Source organism: Giraffa tippelskirchi, chromosome 6 (genome assembly GCF_054371585.1).
Source record: "Giraffa tippelskirchi isolate mGirTip1 chromosome 6, T2T-mGirTip1v1.2.pri, whole genome shotgun sequence".
NCBI classification, from domain to species: domain Eukaryota; kingdom Metazoa; phylum Chordata; class Mammalia; order Artiodactyla; family Giraffidae; genus Giraffa; species Giraffa tippelskirchi.
Genome location: NC_137280.1, coordinates 86,065,549 through 86,086,823, shown reverse-complemented (window position 1 = coordinate 86,086,823; position 21,275 = coordinate 86,065,549). Strand labels below are relative to the sequence as shown.

General features: G+C 46.6%; 1 protein-coding gene across 5 annotated transcripts; it reads right to left on the bottom strand.

Annotated features, from left to right (window-relative positions):
* Positions 1-438: 438 nt before the first annotated feature.
* LOC145509098 (prostaglandin E2 omega-hydroxylase CYP4F21-like) lies at positions 439-16,586 on the bottom strand. Of its 5 annotated transcripts, none has more exons than XM_081497046.1 (13): positions 16,411-16,580; positions 15,959-16,188; positions 13,877-14,021; positions 11,058-11,111; positions 10,838-10,965; positions 7,019-7,140; positions 5,966-6,236; positions 5,013-5,079; positions 4,496-4,625; positions 1,875-2,008; positions 1,714-1,778; positions 1,449-1,531; positions 439-1,038 (listed from the first exon to the last, which is right to left on the bottom strand). In XM_081497046.1, the coding sequence occupies exons 1-13, from the start codon at positions 16,418-16,420 to the stop codon at positions 864-866; spliced, it is 1,614 nt and encodes a 537-aa protein (XP_081353172.1). In that variant the 5' UTR covers positions 16,421-16,580; the 3' UTR covers positions 439-863. The 5 variants fall into 5 exon arrangements, with proteins under 5 accessions (XP_081353172.1, XP_081353174.1, XP_081353173.1 ...); XM_081497048.1 differs by having other exon boundaries at positions 15,959-16,157; positions 16,529-16,580; XM_081497047.1 differs by having other exon boundaries at positions 15,959-16,157; positions 16,411-16,563.
* Positions 16,587-21,275: the final 4,689 nt, after the last annotated feature.

The window sequence follows — 21,275 nt, the reverse complement described above, 5'->3', positions numbered from 1 at the left end:
CCTTGGACTGCAAGGAGACCCAATCAATCCATCCTAAAGGAGATCAATCCTGGGTGTTCATTGGAAGGACTGATGTTGAAGCTGAAACTCCAATACTTTGGCCACCTCATGCGAAGAGTTGATTCATTGGAAAAGACCCTAATGCTGGGTAGGATTAGGGGCAGGAGGAGAAGGGGACAACAGAGGATGAGATGGTTGGATGGCATCACAGACTTGATGGACATGGGTTTGGGTAGACTTCAGGAGTTGGTGATGGACAGGGAGGCCTGGCATGCTACAATTCATGGGGTCGCAAAGAGTCGGACACGACTGAGTGACTGAACTGAACTGAACTGATGATGACTTTAAAACATTTTAAATTTAAGAAATCAATGCAGAAAGAAGTGAGGAAATGAACCCTTATCGATTACTAATGTTTACTACATACTGAGTCAGTCATTTTGCATATTCTTGTTTATTCAGTCTCCCCAACAGCCCAGTAAAGTGGCTACAATTATGTAATAAAGAACTGAGAGGTAAACAATTTTCTCAAGCCAAACAACTAGTAAGTGGCAGACTGGGAAGGTGACCTTTACATTGCCATGGCAGGGAGCAAATCCAAGGTCATCTGACACTCTCTGCATCAAGCAGTTGGACTTCCCTAATGAATAGTCTTACACTTGGAATCCAAGTTCCCCCTGAGCTGCCCCGCTAAAGGCCACCAGGTTTACAGCAACCCCCACCTGCCTGGAACCTAGCAGACCCCATGTGCTCCTTGCTGTCTCTTGACTAGACTAGGGCAGAGGTGGCCACGAAGTTTGATTTCCAATCTGCCAAGTGAGGTGTCTAGGGTCAGGGAGAATCCCAGGAGAGAAGGTGCTGGATCATTGCTGGCCTGCGTTCAGCGGCTCCACCCGCAGCCAGAGTCCGCCCTCAGTGCGCAGGATTAGCTCTGGCTTTCGGCACGGCTCCTTGTCCGGCAGAAAGCGGAAACGCAGCAAGGTGAGCGCCAAGATCACTTTCATCTCAGTCATGGCGAATGTCTGCCCAATGCAGTTCCTACAGGCAGGAGTGGTGGCTCTGACTACTCCCTGTACCTTCATCCCAGCCTCACCAAGCCGGAAATCTGGCCCACAACCCCCATCCCCATCTGCAGAGACAGAGAAGTCTAACAATGCCTGGGACCCCCGACATGGGTTTGCATATCCCCTGGGCCTGGTCCAGATTCCAGTTCTGAACACAGATGCGGGGGAAAGGGCTCTGAGCACACTGCAGGCCCCTCCTTGGGCCCACCTCCATTCCCCAAACGTTTATCTGTCACCTCCAGGGCAGGGGAGGGAAGGAAAGACAGAACTCTGACCATCTTCATTTTCCCCACCTCCCTGCATGACAGTCATGCCTGGAATCTCAGTCCCAGATGCTGCCACCCCAAGCACTGCATTCCCACCTCAGGTGCCCAATGCCCTCACCTGGGACCTGCTGAGAAGGGAATAAAAGCCAGAGGTGACCTCCCTTTGATGTTTTCTGGGTCGAAGCGGAAGGGGTCATAGACCTGGGAGGAAGATGAGACAGGGTTACTGGGTGGTATCTCCCAGGACGTCCATCCTTGGAGAGGCAGATGTGTGTATAATGGGGAGGGAGTGATGTCTGATTTGCCAGAACCCTGTGCCCTCTTTGGGTCCCCAAAGGGGAATGGACAAAGATGATAGAGGTAGGGTGTGGGAGAGGCATCACCTCAGGGTCTGGCCACACAGATGGGTTGTGGTGGGTCCCGAAAATATCAATGAGGCAGACAACACCTGTGGAATAGGAGGTACCAGTCAGGACTAGGTCCTCCCTGCCTTATCGGCCCCTCTTTCTCACCAGGAAACTCCTCCCCTAGTCATTGTGGGCACCTTTGGGGATGACCCGGCCATCTGGGAGCACAATGTCCTGGGTACAGCGGCGAGAGATACTGGTGACAGGGGGGTGCAACCGCAGACTCTCCTTGATGCACATGGTCAGGAAGGGCAACTGGGCCAGGTCGTCCCTACGGAAACCTCATGACAATTATCCAGGGAACAAAAACAGAGACACTCCTCAGCCCTTTGACTATTCCTTAAGATTCTTCTTCCTAAAACAAAATCACAGATGGATAAAATATCTCCAAATTGATTAAGTCATATACATGAATATATACGGCTCTTTCTTTGACCATCATGACTCAGTATGAGTTTTAAGAAAGAAAGAAGGAAAGAAGAAATGCAGGATCCAAAACATACTAGAAGAAACTCAGCCAGATATTTTTAGATTTTCTAAACAACTCACCTAAAAGTCAACCATAGAAACTTCTACAATTTTGTAAATATAAAACATTTTTATGGCAGGACCACAAAATCAGAAGACAAATGAGTAAGAAACAGATCCAGTGTTCACTCTTATGTAACTACAGGACTAGAGATGCTAGCTAATACACTTATGGTGGGGGACGGGAGGAGGAGAGTAATGCCATTTGAAATGTGGGTTAAATGTGTCATTTTTGGCAGATAGTGATTTTATATTTAGAAAACAAGAGAATTCACTGAAAAACTTTTATAAACATTGAAGACAAGATCCAGTAAGGGGGGGGACTGAATTCTTTTTTTTAAATCCCCCCCTTCTGTGTGGTGATTTAAATTCTTCATAGCTGATACAGTTAACTAGCTCAAAACTGGAAACTTCAAGACAAACCCTCTATTGTCCAACAGCATTCACTTCCCCTCCTCAGTTTTCCTAGTGATTATTTTTTATGTATCCTTCCAGAGGTACCTTTTTGCATTAAAAAAAAATATATAGTAGCATACTGAATACCATACACACTGCTGTTCATTTCAAGTAACGTATAACAATGTCTTATACATCTCTTGGAATTTGTGTCAAAAACAGGGCCTTCCACACTCTGGAGCTAGAAAATAACTTTTCATGGTTTATCCTACAGACTTTAAGACTTCTTTATTTTTCATTTAAATCTTTGATTCGTGTGGATGTTATTTTCTTATAAGACCCAAGAAGCAGGATGACTTAATTTTTCTCCGTATACATCCCCAGTTGACCCAGAGCTTTTATTTTATTTTATTTTTTTTGACCCAGAGCTTTTATTAAACAACCTTTATTTTTCCTAATGATAAGAGACTAAATATTTAGCATTTGCTGTTGTTTGCTATGGACAAGAAAGCTTTATCCATAAATTATTAGTTTTTCTATTAGAAATAGCAATCAGTTAGAAGAGATAATAAAAGAAAAGATGATGGTGATGATACAAGGTGTGTGTGTGTGTGCATGTGTTGGTATCTCAGTCGTGTCCGACTCTGACACTCCATGGACTGTAGCTCGCCAACCTCCTTGTCCATGGGATTCTCCAGGCAAGTATACTGGAGTGGGTTGCCATTCCCATCTCCATAATATAAAGTATCTGAATTCAATTTATGAAGAAATATGAATGTGTATTACCCAAATAAACTTATAAATGTTTTTCAATCCATATAAAATATATGGTTTACCACAGCAACAAAGGTATCTAAGGGTTAATTTAACATGTGACTATGATCTCTATGCTAAAATTTTAGGCTCCATTAAAAGCCTGGAGGTTACTTGGATATCTAAAGATGGATATCTGCTTCACACTCTGGGATACTGTGTATTAATATTATGAAATAATATGCTCCCCACAGGTCAATTATATATTCACAACAACCGCCTCTCTCCCTCCTTCCTTTCTCTCTCTCTTCTCCCTTCCTCCTAGTTCTTAATTTATTCCCTGCTGTCTTCCTGACCTAATTGTGTCTCAAATGCACCCAAATATCTACTCACCAATGTTCAGGGTCTCAGCTGAGGCACTTTTTTCCACCCTTGACTTTGTCCCTCTTAGCCTAAACTCCAGGACACTGGAAGTGTCTTGACTTGAAACTATGCCTCCACCAGGCTGGGAGCTCCTGGAAGGCAAAGACTGGGGGCATCTGGGACCTTTCTGAATCTCCAGGACAACAAAGAAGCTGGAAATAATTGGAGATGGTATAGAACTGGGGATGGGGAGGCAGGGTGGCAGAGTTTACTAAATGGGGACTGGGTGGAGAAAGATGCGGGTGTCTCTGGACAAGAGCTGAATACTTTATTCCCTAGATGATCCTTCTGAATCCTGGACTAAATAATATGAGGAACTAGAGGGGGAAGGAGATGAGGAAACACTTAGTGAAGATGTTTGAAAACATGTGATTTCAGAGAGAAAATTAAGGGAGTGGAGGGGAAGTTCACTTACTGAATATGTGCCAAATGTCATCATCTGTCCTCACACATTGTTGGAAATTATCTCAGAAACCAAATTTTTGTCCCAAGAACCAGCTTGCCCTGCTCTCCATGCTGAGTACTAGATCTTGCCCCTGGGCTCTGTTCCTATTCCCACTAAGTGAAAGAATCAACAAAAAGATTTTCTCTCTTCCCCAACCAGGGAGCAGAGCCAAGGAGAGGGGTTCAGAAAAAGGCCATGAGGTTTTGAACTCACCATTCAATCTCTTTAGACTCACGGTCTCTCAGAAGGTCTCGCACCTCTTGCCGGCAGCGCTCCTGGTATTCTGGGTGCTTTGCGAGGTTGTACAGGATCCAGGAGAGACCACTGGCTGTGGTGTCATGGCCTGAGTAGCATCCAGAAAGACCTGGATCTCTGGGCTACTTCAGCACCAAAAGTGAACAGCACCCTCACAGTAAGGACCATGGGGGAATTGGTAGGGATGAGGTAGCCCAGGATCCACACAACAAGTCCGTTGGATAGAGAGACTCTGCCCTTTCCTTGTATTCTGAGTGCTTTGCAAGGTTGTGTAGGACTCAGGAGAGGCCAATGGCTGTGGCATCATGGCCTGAGGGACATACAGAAACCCTTGGGTCTCTGGGTTACTTCAGTACTAGAGTGCGGGCAGCTCCCTTGCATTAAGGCCCATGGGGAGGATGGGGAGAAATGGGGTAGCCCAGGGTCAATTCAGCAAGTTCCCTCCCTTTCTGTAGCCCCACACTGGGACCCTCACCCTCAAACATGAAGGTGTCAGCTTCAGCCCGGACATCTTCGTCTGACAATCCCTTCCCATCTTCATCCTGCAGAGAAAGCAAGATCCCCAGAATCACATTAATGCTGAGGACCCCTGAGTCTAACATGAGACAATCTCTAAAACTGCATATAGGAACCCAATCCCAACCTGAAGCCCTAGAAATCCTTTGCTCAGCTTGTAAGTAGAGGCCGTATTCCATAGGCCTCCTCCTTAACATCTTTCTCTACTGTGTTGTCCCTGGTGAGAGGAATCAGTGATCTGAAAATATTTTCATGTTTATACATGACAGGGGATTTATGCAAAAAGTTTCTGGAAACCTGGATTACAACCTGGGTTATAAAAGTATAGAACCTATAGAATTTGCCTTCTTACCAGAGTATTTGTTTAAGCTCCAGAATAATCTTTCTTCCAGTCCCTCTCTCCCTCTCTCCATAGGGAGAAAGGGGCTGATGTATCAATTGCCCTCTATAAGTTCCAAATGTCAAAATCTAGAGGTACTAGTATTGTGATCCAAGCATGGCTGATATACAAAAAAAAGCATCACGGTGCCCTCATAGGCATTTGGGAATGGGGAGCCAGAGCTACAATTCAACTCAGGCTACTATTACAGCTATGAGAAATAAATGTGCTGCTCTGCTCCAGGATTCTGTATATATATATATAGATTCTGTACATACATGTAGAATCTACCTTAGTGGTAGACTGACTTATCAGTTTGCATTAGAGTCAAATCACAGGCCCTTCACAGTTTCAGACTTAGGAGTCCCCTACAGGCTATATTGCACATGATCATCTCTAAAACATCCCTGACCCACCCCTCCCTTCTACAAGCACCTTCCACGGCTCCCCAGGACCCTCTGCATCCCATTCAAATTATTTGATCAGATCAAAGTCCCTTCTACCTCCTGAACTCAGATCCCAGAGGAACCCACCTTGGTCAGCAGAAGCACATCAATGAAGTCCAAAGTCTTGGTCTTTGCCTTGGCCTTGAGGAAGTCATCAGTATTCTCCTTGGGGAGAGTGCGGCGCCGCTCCTGAATGACGGCATCTGTGAAGTCATGCACCAGGCGGCAGGCCTTGCGGAAGCGCCGCCCATCTGAGGTGAGATAGTACAGGAAGTCCATGTCCAGGAAGATCTGTTGGTTTCTTTTTGACACAAGAGCACTGAGCTCCAAGATGGCGGTGATATATTCGCTGGGCTTTCTGAGGAAGAGAGCATAAGGGAGGCAACAACTTAAAACCTGAAGCCCAGAAGCTGGTGTCTACCTCCCTTCAGGAATTGATGCTCCAATTACAGATGACCCACAGATACAGTGTGGGGGATGAGCCAGAAGATGTGACTCTCCAGACTCTTCTCAACCCACATCCTATCTCAGTGAGCTGACTCCATGCCCCAGGCACCCAGAGCACAGCTTAGATACCATGCTTCTCTCCTTTATCTCTCACCCAGTGTCTGCCCCTTCTCCTTCCCCATACTGTCCACTCGGCTCAGACCTTATCCTTTCCCAGCTGGTCAATGGCCCAGTCCCTTCCTTAGTCTCCTTACATCCAATGTCAACCCCATCCAGTGTCTACATGACTATTGGATTCGCTTGAGTCAGGTGTCCAAACTCAACTTTAACCAAGACCTTCATGTGCTCAAACACCTTCCATAGCTCCCAGGAAACCTCAGATAAAGTTCATATCTTCTTAGCCTGACTTCAGAATTCCCTTAAGATATTACCTTCTCACTCCTCCAACCTTATTTTCATGGGGTCTCCTCACTGTTGCACATACTTTTCTCATCCTACCCTCCTGGCCTTTATCAAAGGGTTCTACCTACCTGAAAGAATAGCTCCTTCTCTTTCCATTTCCTGTTCTGGATTGTCCAGCTCTGAGCCACCTCCTCCAGGAAGGCCCTTCCAATTGCCCTGGTCAGTCCTCCCTCCCCCATCTACTACCTTGGGTCTATGACTCATGTTCCCAGGCCCAGCCATGAAACTCACTCTTGGCAATTGCTGTCAAAACTGAAGACACATTTCTGCAGACTGTCCAGGGTCAGGAGGCTGATGTGTTCAAACATGTCCAGATGGGTGTGGCCCTCTGTGACCAGGCGCTCCCACTTGGCCTGGTCAGAGAAGGAGACAGAGCTGGGGCCCCTTCACAACCACCTGGGTGGACTACCCTAAGACCCTGCCTCTTGGCTCCAGGACCATCCCCAGGGAGCATCAGGCTTGAGTGGAAGTGCAAGCTGTTACTTGTAGAACATGAAGTTCTCATCGCTGGAAGTCAAGAGACCTGGATTTAAATGCTGACTCAGCCTTCTGCTCTCTATATTTTCTTGATCAATTTATGACATGAATCCAATGCTCAATAAATCTTGCTTTCATCATATTCATTGTTAAAAGCTGACTAGGAAACTGCATCCTATGTTGAGAAAGGTAGTCCTCCATGGGCCTTAATTATCCCTGCATATTCTTGCTTAGTACACTAAAAAAATTGGAAGACTCTGATGTTCTTTACCTGGGCCATTTCTCAGAGTTTCATTTGTAGTAAACAACATTGAGGAGTGAGATAATGTGTCCTCCTGGGAAAATATCAGGCTTGCCTCTAGTTCTAAAAGTCATAGAGTCTCTAAACCTAGTATTTCTCCTCACTGTAATACAACATACTACATGAGCAGGCACCAGTTGAAGCCCACCTGTGTCATCCTCATGGAATTCGATTACTTGGAGGAAGAATACAAACCAACAGGAAGCACATGCCATTTACTGAACCAAGAGTAATAGATTATCCTTTGTCTGTGACTCAGGACTCTCGTGTCTAATGGCAGAATCCATGAAACAGTAACAAGTTCACTTGTCAGTTTGCAAGTATAGAAAAATCCCAAGCACCTCACAAAATCCTTTACTTTAGTTCTTCAATTCCATTTATACATATATGCCCTTTGCAATGTGATTTTTCAGTAGATTATAATAGGATGTGGAGCTTATTTCACCATCCTTTGATTCTAAGTTGGCCTTGTACCTGCTTTGGCTAATAACCTGAAAAAATGATGACTAGGGTGCCCCATAGGCTTCCCTGATAGTTCGGTTGGTAAAGAATACACCTGCAATGCAGGAGACCCCAGTTTGATTCCTGGGTTGGGAAGATCCACTGGAGAAGGGATAGGCTACCCACTCCCGTGTTCTTGGGCTTCCCTTGTGGCTCAGCTGGTAAAGAATCCGCCTGCAATGTGGGAGACCTGGGTTCAATCCCTGGGTTAGGAAGATCCCCTGGAGAAGGAAAAGGCTACCCAATCCAGTATTCTGGCCTAGAGAATTCCATGGACTGTACAGACCATGGGGTTGCAAAGAGTCGGGCACAACTGAGTGGCTTTCACTTTCAGGGTACCCCAAACCAAGACCCCAAAAGGCATTGCATTTCTGCATTGTCTGTTGTAACTTTTTTTCAATTCTAATTTTATCAATTTGAGTCTTCCCTCTTCTTTCCTGAGAAGTCTGGCTAATGGTTTATCAATTTTATTTATCTTCTCAAAGAATCACCTTTAGTTTTGTTGCTCTTTGGTACTTTTTTATTCATTTCTTTTTTATTTCAGCTCCAATCTTTATGATTTCTTTCCTTCCACTAACTTTGGGGGTTTGTTGTTCTTCCTTTCTATTTGCTTTAGGTGTAACGTTAGGTTGTTTATTTTATTATTTGATATTTTTCTTGTTTTTTGAGGTAGGCTTGAAAAGCAGTTCTTAGAACTGTTTTTGCTGCATCCTATAGATTTTGAGTTGTCGTGTTTTCAATGTCATTTGTTTCTAGGTACCTTTGATTGTGTTTGTGTTTTTTGCAGTTTTTTCCTATAATTGATATCTAACCACATAACATAGGGGTCAGAAAAAATGCTTGATACAATTTCAATTTTCTTAAATTTACCAAGGCTTGGTTTGTGACCCAAGATGTGATCTATCCTGGGTCACATATGCACTTGAAGGAAAAAAAAAAAGTATTGTGTTGCTTTTGGAAGGGTCGTCCTGTATATATCAATTAGGTCCATCTAGTACAATGTGAAAACACAACCCTCAGAATGGCAGAAAATAATTGCAAATAAAGAAACTGACAAAGAATTAATCTCCAAAATAAACAAGCAGCCCATGCAGCTCAATATCAGAAAAACAAACAACACAATCAAAAAATGGGCAGAAATTTCAAGGGAAATTTCTCCAAAAGCACACAGGTGGCCAATAAGCACATGAAAAGGTGCTCATTATTGCTCATTGTTAGAGAAACGAAAGTCAAAATGAAAATGAGGTGTCACCTCACACCAGTTAGAACTTACATCATCAAAGATTTTCAAGCAGTAAATGCTGGAGAGGATGTGGAGAAAAAGAAATCCTCTTGCACTATTGGTGTGACTATACATTGATACAGCCACCACGGAGAGCAGTGTGGAGATTTCTTAGAAAACCAGGAATACTAAGCAAATATCTTGAGAAAAATCATAGTTCAAAAAGTCACATGTACCCTAATGTTCGTTGCTGCACTATTTACAATAGACAGGATATGGAAACAACCTAGATGCCCATTGACAGATGAATGGATAAAAAAGTTGTGGTACATATGTACATAGGTACAATGTACTTAGTCATCAAAAGGAACAAATGTGTATCAGTTGTACTGAGGTGAATGAACCTAGAGATTGTTACACAGAGTGAAGTAAGTCTTATATTGGCCAGGAGAAAAACAAATATTTTGTATTATATATATATATATAGAATTTTCTTCCCTGGTGGCTCAAACATTAAAGAATCTGCCTTCAATGCGAGAAGACTCAGGTTCAATCCCTGGGTCAGGGAGACCCCTGGAGAAGGGAATGGTAACCCACTCCAGTATTCTTGCCTGTAGAGTTCCATGGACAGAGGAGCCTGTAGGCTACCGTCCATGGGGTCATAAAGAATTGGATACAACTGAGAGACTAACACTTTGACTTTTCATGGAATCTAGAAAAATGGCACCAATGAACCTAATTACAGGGCAGGAATGGAGATTCAGATATAGAGAATGGACTCTTGAACACAGCAGGGAGAAGAGGGGGTGGAAATAATTGACAAAGCACTGACGTATATATATACTATTATGTGTAAAATAGATAGCTGGGGGAAGCTGCTATATATGAATGATTAGCATTGCTGTATGGCAGAAACCAACACAACATTGTAAAGCAATTAAACTCCAATTTAAAAAAAAATAAAAGGACATTGCAGTTTCTTCTCCGTCTGTTAGAACATTGCTTCTGCAGTGAACAAACCTGAAATGTCTTCTAGGGAGAGAATCTCATAAAAGGAAGTCCATTTGACCTGGGTGAAACAATCCAAGATCAGCTGAGAAGGGAAAGGCTACCCACTCCAGTATTCTGGCCTGGAGAAGTCCATGGACTGTGTAGTCCAGTGGGTCCCAAAGAGACAGACACAACTGAGCAGTTTTCACTTTCATGTTATTGTTTTTAAGTGATTTGTTACTCCAGAATAACTACTATACACCATTCATTATTTTCCTAAAATATGTCTCAAGATTCCAAGGCTTCTGTGAAGAAAAAAAGAAACTAACACATTCTGAACACCTACTATGTGCCAGGAACGTGGCTCCGTTACATTATGTTGACTACTTTGCAAGGCAAGGCTCACATTATACTTATTTATCAGCCAAGGAAACTAAGGTTCAGAAGGAAGAACAATGGCCTCAAAGTTAACTGGAAGAAGCAGAATTCCAGACAAGATGTTCCTGAGTCCCCGTTATCCTCAAGACTCCAGCTGGGACCCTGGGTTCAAGAGACTCACGTGCATGATGTCTGCGCTCTTGGTGAAAATCCTTATATAGGGCTTCAGGATGTTGAAGTGGAAGGCGGGTGTCAGCAGATGACGGTGGCTGCTCCACTTGTCTCCAGCACTCAGCAGGAGCCCATCACCTAGCAGAGACAGCCACAGGGAGTGGGTAAAGGAAGACCTTCCCCTGGGTCCCCGAAGTCGTCCCCAATCCCCTTCACTCACAGTTACTCACCAAGCCAGGGTTTCAGTGTGCCATAGAACTGCATGTCCTTGGGTGCAATGGCAGCTGAAATGAATAAAGACAATCAGGGGCCAGGTAGATGGGGAGAAAAGGGACTTTTGATTGGGGGCGGAGGCTTCCAGCCAGGAATCTGCATTCCCTTTCCAACCCCAACATAGCAAAATAGAACCAAGAGCACAGGAAACTGGTGTGGGGGGGGCCGAGCGGGGGGGAGAAGGGACCAGACCAGGCCACAGCACAAAACAGAGCAAAGGCAGAGCCCATAGACACAACTCAATGTGTTTAGGCATACCCCAGAATGACACAACATGCCCCAACATTACTTGACATAGCCTACAGAGTCCAACATGTTCTTACATGGAAGCAAAACCCAGCCCTCTACAAAACACCTTTACAAGGACCAAGGACACCTCACCTGCCCCAGCAATATGACCTCTCCTGAGACATGTGACATGGCCCCATGTGTTAACATGCCCTGACATGGCCGCAACATTCATGACACAACCTGACATGATGCAACAGCTCTGCCATGGACCTGAAGACCATCTGACCTGATTCCAGGGTGCCCCAGGCAGGCTCCAGACAGGACTTGAATACACTGATCTCACAGACATGAACCAAGTGTGATCCAGGCATACCTTAAGACCCAAAACAGAAGGTCTCAGGCATTTCTCAAAGTGACTGTGAGCCCCAGACCCGAGGCAAACCCCACATGTGGCCCAGGAGTGATCAACAGGAGAACCAGACCATTTTTAACGACATCTCAGATAAGAACCAGAGAGACTCCTTGATGCCTCAAATGTCCTTGGCCACAGCTGAGCTCCAGACATGACTGAGAACATCTCTGAGCTCAGGTATAAAATATACTAGGTGTCACCAGGTATAACATACACCAGTTGTAACCAGAATCCATGTTGTCACACAGCAGACACTGCACAGACATGACCGGAGGTCAGGCAGGTGGGAGTCTGCAGTGAAAAACAGTGGTACCCTGGCCACACACCCCCACTGTCTGCATCATGGTCACCTGCCCAATTAGAGGCAACACAGACCATGACCGGGGACAAGCTGTGGCCAAGAGTCTACCTGGAGCAAAGAGCACAGTCTTGATGTGGGTGGGGTGGAAGATGCGGATGATCGCGTGCCAGGGCCCCATCCACCTGCAGCACACGTCCCCATAGGTGCTGGCCAGGCCCTGTGTGTACAGACCTTCCTCTCAGCTCTGAATCTGGAGAGGAACAAACAGGACCTAATTCACACTCTTCTAGGCTGCCAGAGGGAAGCACTTGTAGGGCAGAGAGCCATACCTGAAGCCATGAATCAATTTCAGCAGCTGCTCCTCTGTCGTCACGCTTTCTCAGGCTCCTTCCCCATACCCTCCATAAAGGACATTTGGATGCCCCTTCAGATGCAGGGACAGAAAGGATTTTTCCTTGTGTGGATCCCAAACACCATGTTCAACTTATTTCTCTTCCACCCCCATATGCCGGATAAGGAAACTGAGGCTCTGAATAAAGAAATGACTTGCCCACAGTCTCACAGATGCTACGCCTGACACGTGAGCCCAGGTGTGCCTGAATCCAGGGTCTGAGTTCTTAACCACTGAACTGCTTTGAGCGCTAAAACAATAGCTCAGATAACCCTGTGCCTGCCAAGACATGCAATCAGACTCTCAGGAACACGGGAATTGGTCCTATGACCCAGGCCAGGCAAATTAAAGGGAACATTCAGCTTTTTCTAAAACCGTATTTAATGAGTTCACTTTTCCATGGGGGTTGAGCTTGGGGGATTCAATCTAACCAGGAAAAGAGGGAAGCCATCACAGATGAACACAGAACTAAATGATGAAAACATTTCTGATGACATTTTAAGACCCAGATCCAGCTGTCCTGAAGACACTTTCCTTGGAATTTATGATCAATTGATATCCTTTCTTTGTATAGATCATACAGGGTTGAGTTTCCATCACTAACAGTTGAAAGAAACTTCAGCAGGCCAGAGAGAGCTAGGGCCCTTCCCAGAGTCACTCAGCATTCTGGTTTCGGAAACCAGGTCTCTGTCAGAGCTCTCCATTCCCCTGCTTGCCTGGTCTGTCTGTGAATGGGAGGAGCAGGGGACAAAGTTAGGAAGCCAGGGTGGGATGGGGTAGAGTCTCCTCAGGGAGATTCCTGGGCACTGGAGAAGGAAGGCCCTGATTAGAAGTGGCTGAGCCACAGGATACGGACAAGAAACTGACCCATTAGAGAGGTGGATGTCACAAAAATAGCAGCCCAGATCATGCACCAGACATAAACTTTCATTGCTGGGAATCTGGGGATAAGTGAGACTGAGTACAGACCTGCCAGGGGGCCTGGGATGCTATGGTTGCCTACTGCATCACTCTACCCTCTGCTTTCAAATATATCTGTTCATTGTTCCAGATCCAGTTCCAGCACCTCCTCTTCCAGAAAGACTTCCAACCTGCCCCGACAGAGGACCTTGCTTCTTCTTGGGTTGCCACAGCCCATCTCCCTCCAGCCAATTCCTGACCAACCACACCAGGTCAGGGATATCTTGTTCCAGATCTGAGTCCTGGGATTGGGGGCATCTTTCAGCAGGGCACCAGATTGGGGTATAGATAACAGTGTGAGGAAGAAGGAGACAGTGAAATGGGGGTTGATAAATATATGAAAGAAAGAAGGAAATGACTGAGAGAGAAGAGGGTATGAGGGGCCAGGGTCCTGTAGGGGCCACATCAAATGTTAGCAAGGAGGAGCTGGAATCCCTGAGATGTGTCATGGCACCCAACACCACAAGCTCTGCCTGGGTACCTGAGGCATTGGTGATGCTCCGGAGCATGTCAGGGTGGCAGAAGACGACCATGGGGATAATGGGGCCAAACCAGATCAAATATCCACGGGGGTAGTTGGCCGCCATCTGAGTGAAGTTGATCAGGCCCTGCTCCGTGGGGGGGACCTGCAAGCAAAGGAAGGGCCATCACTTCCCAGATGGAGCCACTGCAGTGGACACTGTGTCAAATTCTGTACAGATGGAGAGAATCTCTGCTTCCTCCTTCCCTGGGGGCAGAAGGGACCTGGAGCATCTCCAAGTCCCAAGGATGTACCCCAGGACACAGGGAAAAGACAGGCTCTCTACCCATAGGGAGGCTGACCTTGGCTTGAGAAGTCAGATTTTTCATGTCCTGGGAGTGGTTCCAGTTCCAGGAGTGGCTACAGGAGGAGATCCCTATGGGGGACGTTTGTGGGTGCAGGGTGGCCTCAGGGCTTCTCCCTAGATTTTGGTCCCACATCCTTTCATAATCTGGATGGTCCACGTGGCCTCCAGTTCCTTGCATGGTAAAGGGTCTGCAGACCTGGGACCTTCCAGCCCTGGCAGATTCCAAGGGACAGACATTAATCAGGAAAGCAACTCAGACCTACAAACCTTCTCTATTGGCTAGGCTCTGTGCAGAGTGCGTCCTGTCTGTCTATTCCTCTGCAACCTAGGGATGCGACTTTCAATCACGCCACTTGTAGATGAAGAAACTGACACCATATGCAACCCAATGGGAAGAAGATGATGCTCCTGGAGAAGCGTCATCTCCATCAGGATGCTCCATTCAAGCTTGACAAATGTCCCCAGGTGCTCCAGGTACTCTAGGTAGGTGAACATAGGTCACTTTTACTTTTGTGCTTTGTTCCCCTCTCCCAAGGACCTCAGGTGAGGATTCAGTGCACTTGGTGAGACTGGTCCAGAGAGAGAGATTGACTCAGCCAAGGTCACACAGCAAGAGGGGCCCCAGGAAGGAAAACTGATCAAGACCAGACCACACAGACAAGCCCCTTGGTGGGAAGGGCAGAACTGAAGTAATTTTGTAACATTCCTGTTACCTCCAGGGCTTGCAGAGACCATTTCTAGACCCAGAATCTCAGGAAATCTGCACAGTGAGCTTAGGAATGCCCCCTATTCTGGGCTTCTCAACTGTGCCATAATAAACAGTAAAACTGCAGTAAGTCCTCCCTCAAGTTGTAGTTCTCATCCCAGACAGGAAAGAAAACATGTTCTCATTTCTTGGCCAGGTTGTTAGATGGGAAGAGCTGGGTACTCATTCCTTTGACCTTGACAGAAGAAGGTAATGGCAAGTTCATCACCTAGATAACCATTTATTTTGCATGCTTACAGTATGCCAGCCCTGGAGTAGGCATTGTAGTGTCTGCTCCCCAGAACTAGTACCAAGCTGGAAGGTGATTAATATGTAATTGGACAACTGACTGTTTAATTAATCATAAGCAGAACCAATTCAAAGATCAAAGTCTGGGACACAAAGTTGGCAAGCATGGAGGATGGGGAGATCTAAGAGGGCTCCTTAAAGAGAAAGTGAACTTTATCCAGGTTGGGCGATGAGCCCATTGGGATATCTTGGAAGGAGGGAAGGTAAGATTAGAGGAAATGATCCTGGGACAGAGAGGGTATGGGGAGCTGTGGTCTTTTGGTGGGGGTGGGGAGGTGATAGCCAATTCCTGTGGGACCTGTAACCCAGAATGAAAAGACACAGGAAATGGACCACAAGCAGAGCAGACACTGAACAGCACCCTTGAGGATACCTCAAGGTCACCATGGAGACTAGAAAGGCCAGGAAACCAGGCTCAGTGAAACCCAGCCTCAGAGGTGCACTAATGTGTGGAAGTCAGGCAGGAAATGGACCCCAAAACAGACTAGGGCTGGAAGGACAGGACGTGGAGAAGGTGTCAATGGCAGAGCAGAGGAACCAGTGAGTGAGGAAGAGGGGGCTCCCTGGCTTCCCTTGCTTCTCTGCTGTCCTAGACTCCACCCCCAAACCTGAGCCCCATTCCTGACCCTCAGGAAGTCCATCCACCCTGATCCCACAGACCCATCCTGCTGCCCACACTCACCAGGTCCATGTGACCCAAGAACCAGTTTAGTTTGGGGGGCTGCAGGAAACATCGGAGGCGGCGAGAGTTGTTGTAGAAAGTGTAGGTCCAGGCCAGGATGCGGGCCAGGAGCCAGGAGGCCCCAATCAGCAGCAGCAGAAGCCATGGGGAGGCTGCCACCGGCCCAAGTCCCAGCCGGGATAGGCTCAGCTCCAGCATCCTGTGGGGCAGACGGGGTGAAGGGTGAGCTCCTGAGGATGAAAGAAGAGACAGTGATGGTGAGCTGTGAGGCAGAGACAAATAGATGGAGAGGAGCAAGGGAGTAAAGGGCAGGATGAGTGCTGGGGACAGGGTAAGACAGGCTCAGAAATGGGCAGACATGGGCTCAAAGAGGGACGGTCAGGACAAGAGGGAGAATCAGAGACAGAGAGAGACAGAAAGACACACACACAGAATGTTGGTGTGTTAGTTACCTACTGACATCCACTCATCTCCCAGACTAGCTTGTTTCCTGGAGCCACGCTTCCTAGGACAGTGGCCTTTCCCACCCCCAGGCCAGGCCCTCCAGCCCCATGACCCCCAGCCTGTCACCTTCTGCCAAGAGTGGCTTGTCCTGCACAACTGCCCTCCTCCTGGGAAGGCTTGGTCTGACCCCGACCCAGGAAAACCTGCCAGGGTCCACACTAAGCCAGCCAATCCTTGCCACCTGCTTACCTCCTCCCTACCTGGAGGCTGTCCAAATAAAGGGCGAGGCCTGTGAACAAGTTCAGGGTCACAGTTTGTACACTGAATGCTCAGGACTCATCACATCCCAAATGGGTAAATTGTGGGGCAGGTAAAGATGACTCTGGCCTCCCAAGTGTGCAGCCACACCTGCTGCTCTAAGCACAGTGTAACAGATAAAAGCAGGAACATTCAGGTGTCACACAAACAGGGCCTCGCTCAGCCTTGTCTGAAGTTATTTCCAGGGCTCCTCTCCATGCCTGGGCCAGGAGGGTGTCATGTAACGTTTCTTGGCACAGAAACAGGGAGGTAGGAGATCAGAGCTCTCTGACCTCCTGGTGACACAGCCTGGCAAGAATTCAAGTCCTGCCTCTAAGCAGCCCAGGGCCCAGGCTGAGACATGACTGCTGGGAGCAGGAACAGAGAAACACACCCAGCTGAGAATTACAAAGGAATAAAGGACTCAGTCGGAAGAGGGCATCTTGAGACATGAAGGGTAAGGCTGCAAGGGACCTAGAGAGAATAGTATGCACACAGAAGAGGCAGAGCTGGGAGTGGAGTTCTGACCCACCCTCATTCATACTGTGAGCTTTGAAGACCCTCTCTGGTCTCAACCTTTCTATCTGGGAAATGGGATGTTGGATGAGACCCTGAAATAAGGTTTGCATAAAGGAAACAACTCTGTGCAGACAACTGTATATGAGGAGTGCATACTGTGTGCTGGGTCCCTCAAAAAACATGCCTACATTATGTCAGGAGCTCTACATAAAGCATGCCTGTTATGTTCTGGAGGGGCTACAGAAAGTGCACCTACTGTGTGCCAAGGACTCTGCATAAATCCTGTCTACTGCATGCCAGGTGTTCTACATGCCTACGGTGTACTGAAGATTCTCTACAAGGCATGCCTACTAAGTGCTGAGTCCCTACACAAGGCACACCTACTATATGTTCGGTGTGGTATGTAAAGAAAACCTCCTGTGTGTTTGATAATCTATGTAAAACACAGCTATTGTGTGCTGAGTACTCTGTGTATAGTATGCCTACTGTGTGTCCAGTGCTCTACATATAGTAATCCTACTGTGTGCAGGACGTTCTTACAGCAAGATAATACATCACCTTCCCCTCAAGGCTCTGGGCCAGCACCCTGGGGTCAGGCAGAGGGGCCCAAGTGATGGCAGAAGGGAAGATACCTATTTAACAAAAAAGTAAACTGAAGTTCATAGAGGTAAAGCTCTAACCTGAGTTGCAGAGCTGGAAAGAAGCCAGGTCTGACTTATAACCAAGCCTAAGCCTTTCTCCTCTGCTACATTGTTCCACTCCCATTCATAAACAATGACACCATACTAATCTGGGGCATTTATAATGGTGGATTCTCAGCCAATATGGTCACCTCAGTGGGGAGATATCTTGAGATCCTTGTATCATCATGTGGATCATCTTCCCACATCCAGGATGAGCCACCCAGTGGATCTGGTGTTCCCCTCCTGAGGTCTTCCCTTGATCCTGTCCAGAATTGTCCTGTGGTGTGGTCTCAGGTGACAGATAACTTGAAGGATGGAGCTCCTGGCAAAGAAACTGAGCAGGAGAGTTGGGGAAGGACTGTCCTGAACCTGGTGGAATGCCAGGGAGACTCCAAATGTCCTTCCCCTCAACACTGGCTATGAGGTTCAGGTGCAGGATTGTGATGTTCTCAGGGGTGTGGGGTGCATCCTCCCCCAAGAATGACCTTCCCCTCCACAGAGGTAGACTTTGCCTCTTGGCAGGTCCATTCACATCAGGGTTAAAGTGGCAAGGCCAGAATATGATAAACCATGCAATGACATCCTACACATAGAAGGAGCCCCAGTGCCTAGAGGGGTTCAACTCACTGCAGACCAACTATGGGCCAGGAATAGGCAGGAAGTGTAGAGCAGGAATGGCAACCATCACCCAGCATTTGCCAACAGGGGCCACTGAAACTGTTTGAAGCCTTCTAGTGTATGAACTTTTTTGTTTGCTTTCATTTTAGAGATGAAGAAACTGAGGCTGAAAACTTTGTGAGTGACTCACCCAAAGTCACATATGTGATGGAAACAGGCTGTGATCCAGGCCTCACGCTGGGTAGCCTGAACCTTGAAGCTCTCCTTCTTCCTTATATGTAAATGGGCATTTCATTAGCATCACCTCTCATGGAAAATGGTAGGGATCACTAAAAGAGACAATGCTTGTAGAACACATAAGACAGAGAAAGGGGTCAATAAATGAAAGTCACTGTTTGTTGTTGTCATTGTTTTTGATGCAATCTTCCAACAGCCTTAGAAGATCAAGTTCATGAGCCCAGTTTTACAGAAGAGGAGCTGGAGATTCAGAGAGGTGAAGCAACTTGCTCCAGCTCCCCAGAAAATCAGGTAAATAGGACAGTACAGGTGACAGCCAAGCCTGACACATAATAATGCTCATTATAAAACTGGGAAAGAGAGAAAGGTTTGCATCGGGCAGTTCTAAGACTAGGCTGCTGAAAGTGTGCTCCTCAAACTGCCTTCCCACTGTGTCACCTGAGAGTTTGCAAGTAAATACAGAAACCCCCACGTGGTAACACAGACTCAGAACTGCATCTAAATAGATACCCAGGGGAACTGTGTACACTGCTTCAAGTTTTAGGAAGTATTGCCATAAGACTCCTGAATCTGGATTCTGAAAAGGATACAGGGAGCACAGTGCCTTCCTTCATCCTGCTAATTCTAATTTTCAGTTATAACATGAAGAGAAAAATTTATACCTTTGGAGCTGTTCATACAGCCATGATTGTTACATACTGGTCACTATTTCAGGCATGGAGATGCAGCAGTGACCACTGCAGACATCTTCCCTGCTGTCAAGGGACTAACATCTTGTGAGGAGATGGGCAATGATTGAATGAATCACTAAGGATATGTCAGAGAGTGGTGAGTGATGTGCCCAGAGAATATGCTACCTTAGTCCAAGGGTGAGGGTGGGCAGAGACCTGAATGAGGAGCAACAGCCTCTAAGAACAGACATTGGGTGGAACATCCAGGCTGCACAAAAGGGCAAGTGGGTGTTGTCCTTTGACATTTGTGCTAAAATTTGATATCATGTGATTGACCTTTGGCATCTGGTCCCATTACTTCATGGCAAATAGATGGGGAAAAGGTAGAAGCAATGACAGGTTTTATTTTCTTGGCCTCCAGAATCACTGTGGACAGTGACTGCAGCCATGAAATTAAAATTAAAATTATCTATAAGCCTAGATAGCATATTAAAAAGTAGAGATACCACTTTACTAACAAAGGTTTGTATAGTCAAAGCTATGGTTTTTCCAGCAGCCATTTACAGATGTGAGAGTTGGACCATAAAGAAGGCTGAGCACTGAAAAATTGATGCTTTTGAACTGTGGTGCTGGAGGAGACTCTTGAGATTCCCTTGGACAGCTAGGAGATCAAACCAGCCAATCCTAAAGGAAATCAACCCTAAATAGTCATTGGAAGAATTGTTGCTGGAGCTCCAATACTTTGGCCACCTGATGCAATAAGCCGACTTGTTGGAAAAGACTCTGATGCTGGGAAAGATTGAAGGCAAAAGGAGAAAGGGGCTGCACAGGATGAGATGGTTAGATAGCATTACTGACTCAATGGACATGAATTTGAGCAAACTCCAGGAGATAGTGGAGGACAGAGGAGCCTGGAATGCTGCAATCTATGGGGCTGCAAGGAGTCAGACATGATTTAGCTATGGAACAACAATAAATTGATCCTTGTGAAGGGCAACATGCAGAGCAAATTCTAGCCCCATATTGAAGCTCTAAGCGGATATCTAACTTTCTGTAGCCAGGACCAAATACTCAAGCTACGGCAGGTCTCTGCAGCCATCACAAGGACAGGGTCTACTGGCCTGGCTCCCCTGATTCCTCGATCAGGTGGTAGAAGGGAAAGGGGAGGCAGCACAGGAGGCAGGCAAACTCAGAAGAAGAAACTCTGTGCAGAACCTGAGGAGGCTGGAGCATCCCCAATGGTTTTCCGTCAACAACAAAACATCTCAGCTGCCAAATCACAGAAGCCTGGCTTATGAAATGTCCCCCAGCCTGTGTTGAAAACACTTCACCCACTGTGCCTTCTCCAGGGGTTCTTCCACCTTCATCCAGAACCGTTCAATGGGCAAGCCTGTATCAGATCAGCTATTCTGGTCACTTGGTGTCACCCCTGTGAACCACTTTCTTCATATGTGTTAAATAGGCTGATAGAATGTCACAGAGAGTTGCAAACATTGTATTAAACATAGACAAAGAGAGTAGGGGAAAGTATGTTTCAAAAATGGTATGTGAGTAAAGGTTCCATCCATAAACAAAACAGGAACGTGTGTGTATGTGTGCACACTTTGTGCATGCATTGGGAAAAAAACTAGAGGAATCCACACACTATGGTGGAAATGGAGGAAGTAGAATTGTAGTCTCAATCCCCCAGCCATGGACAAGTACTGGTCCCTGGCCTGTTAGGAACTGGGCCACACAGCAGGATGTGAGTGGTGGGAGAGCAAGCCAGCGATGCTTCATCTTTATTTAGTCACTCCTCGTGGCTATCCCAGGCTTCCCCTGTGGCTCAGCTTGTAAAGAATCCACCCG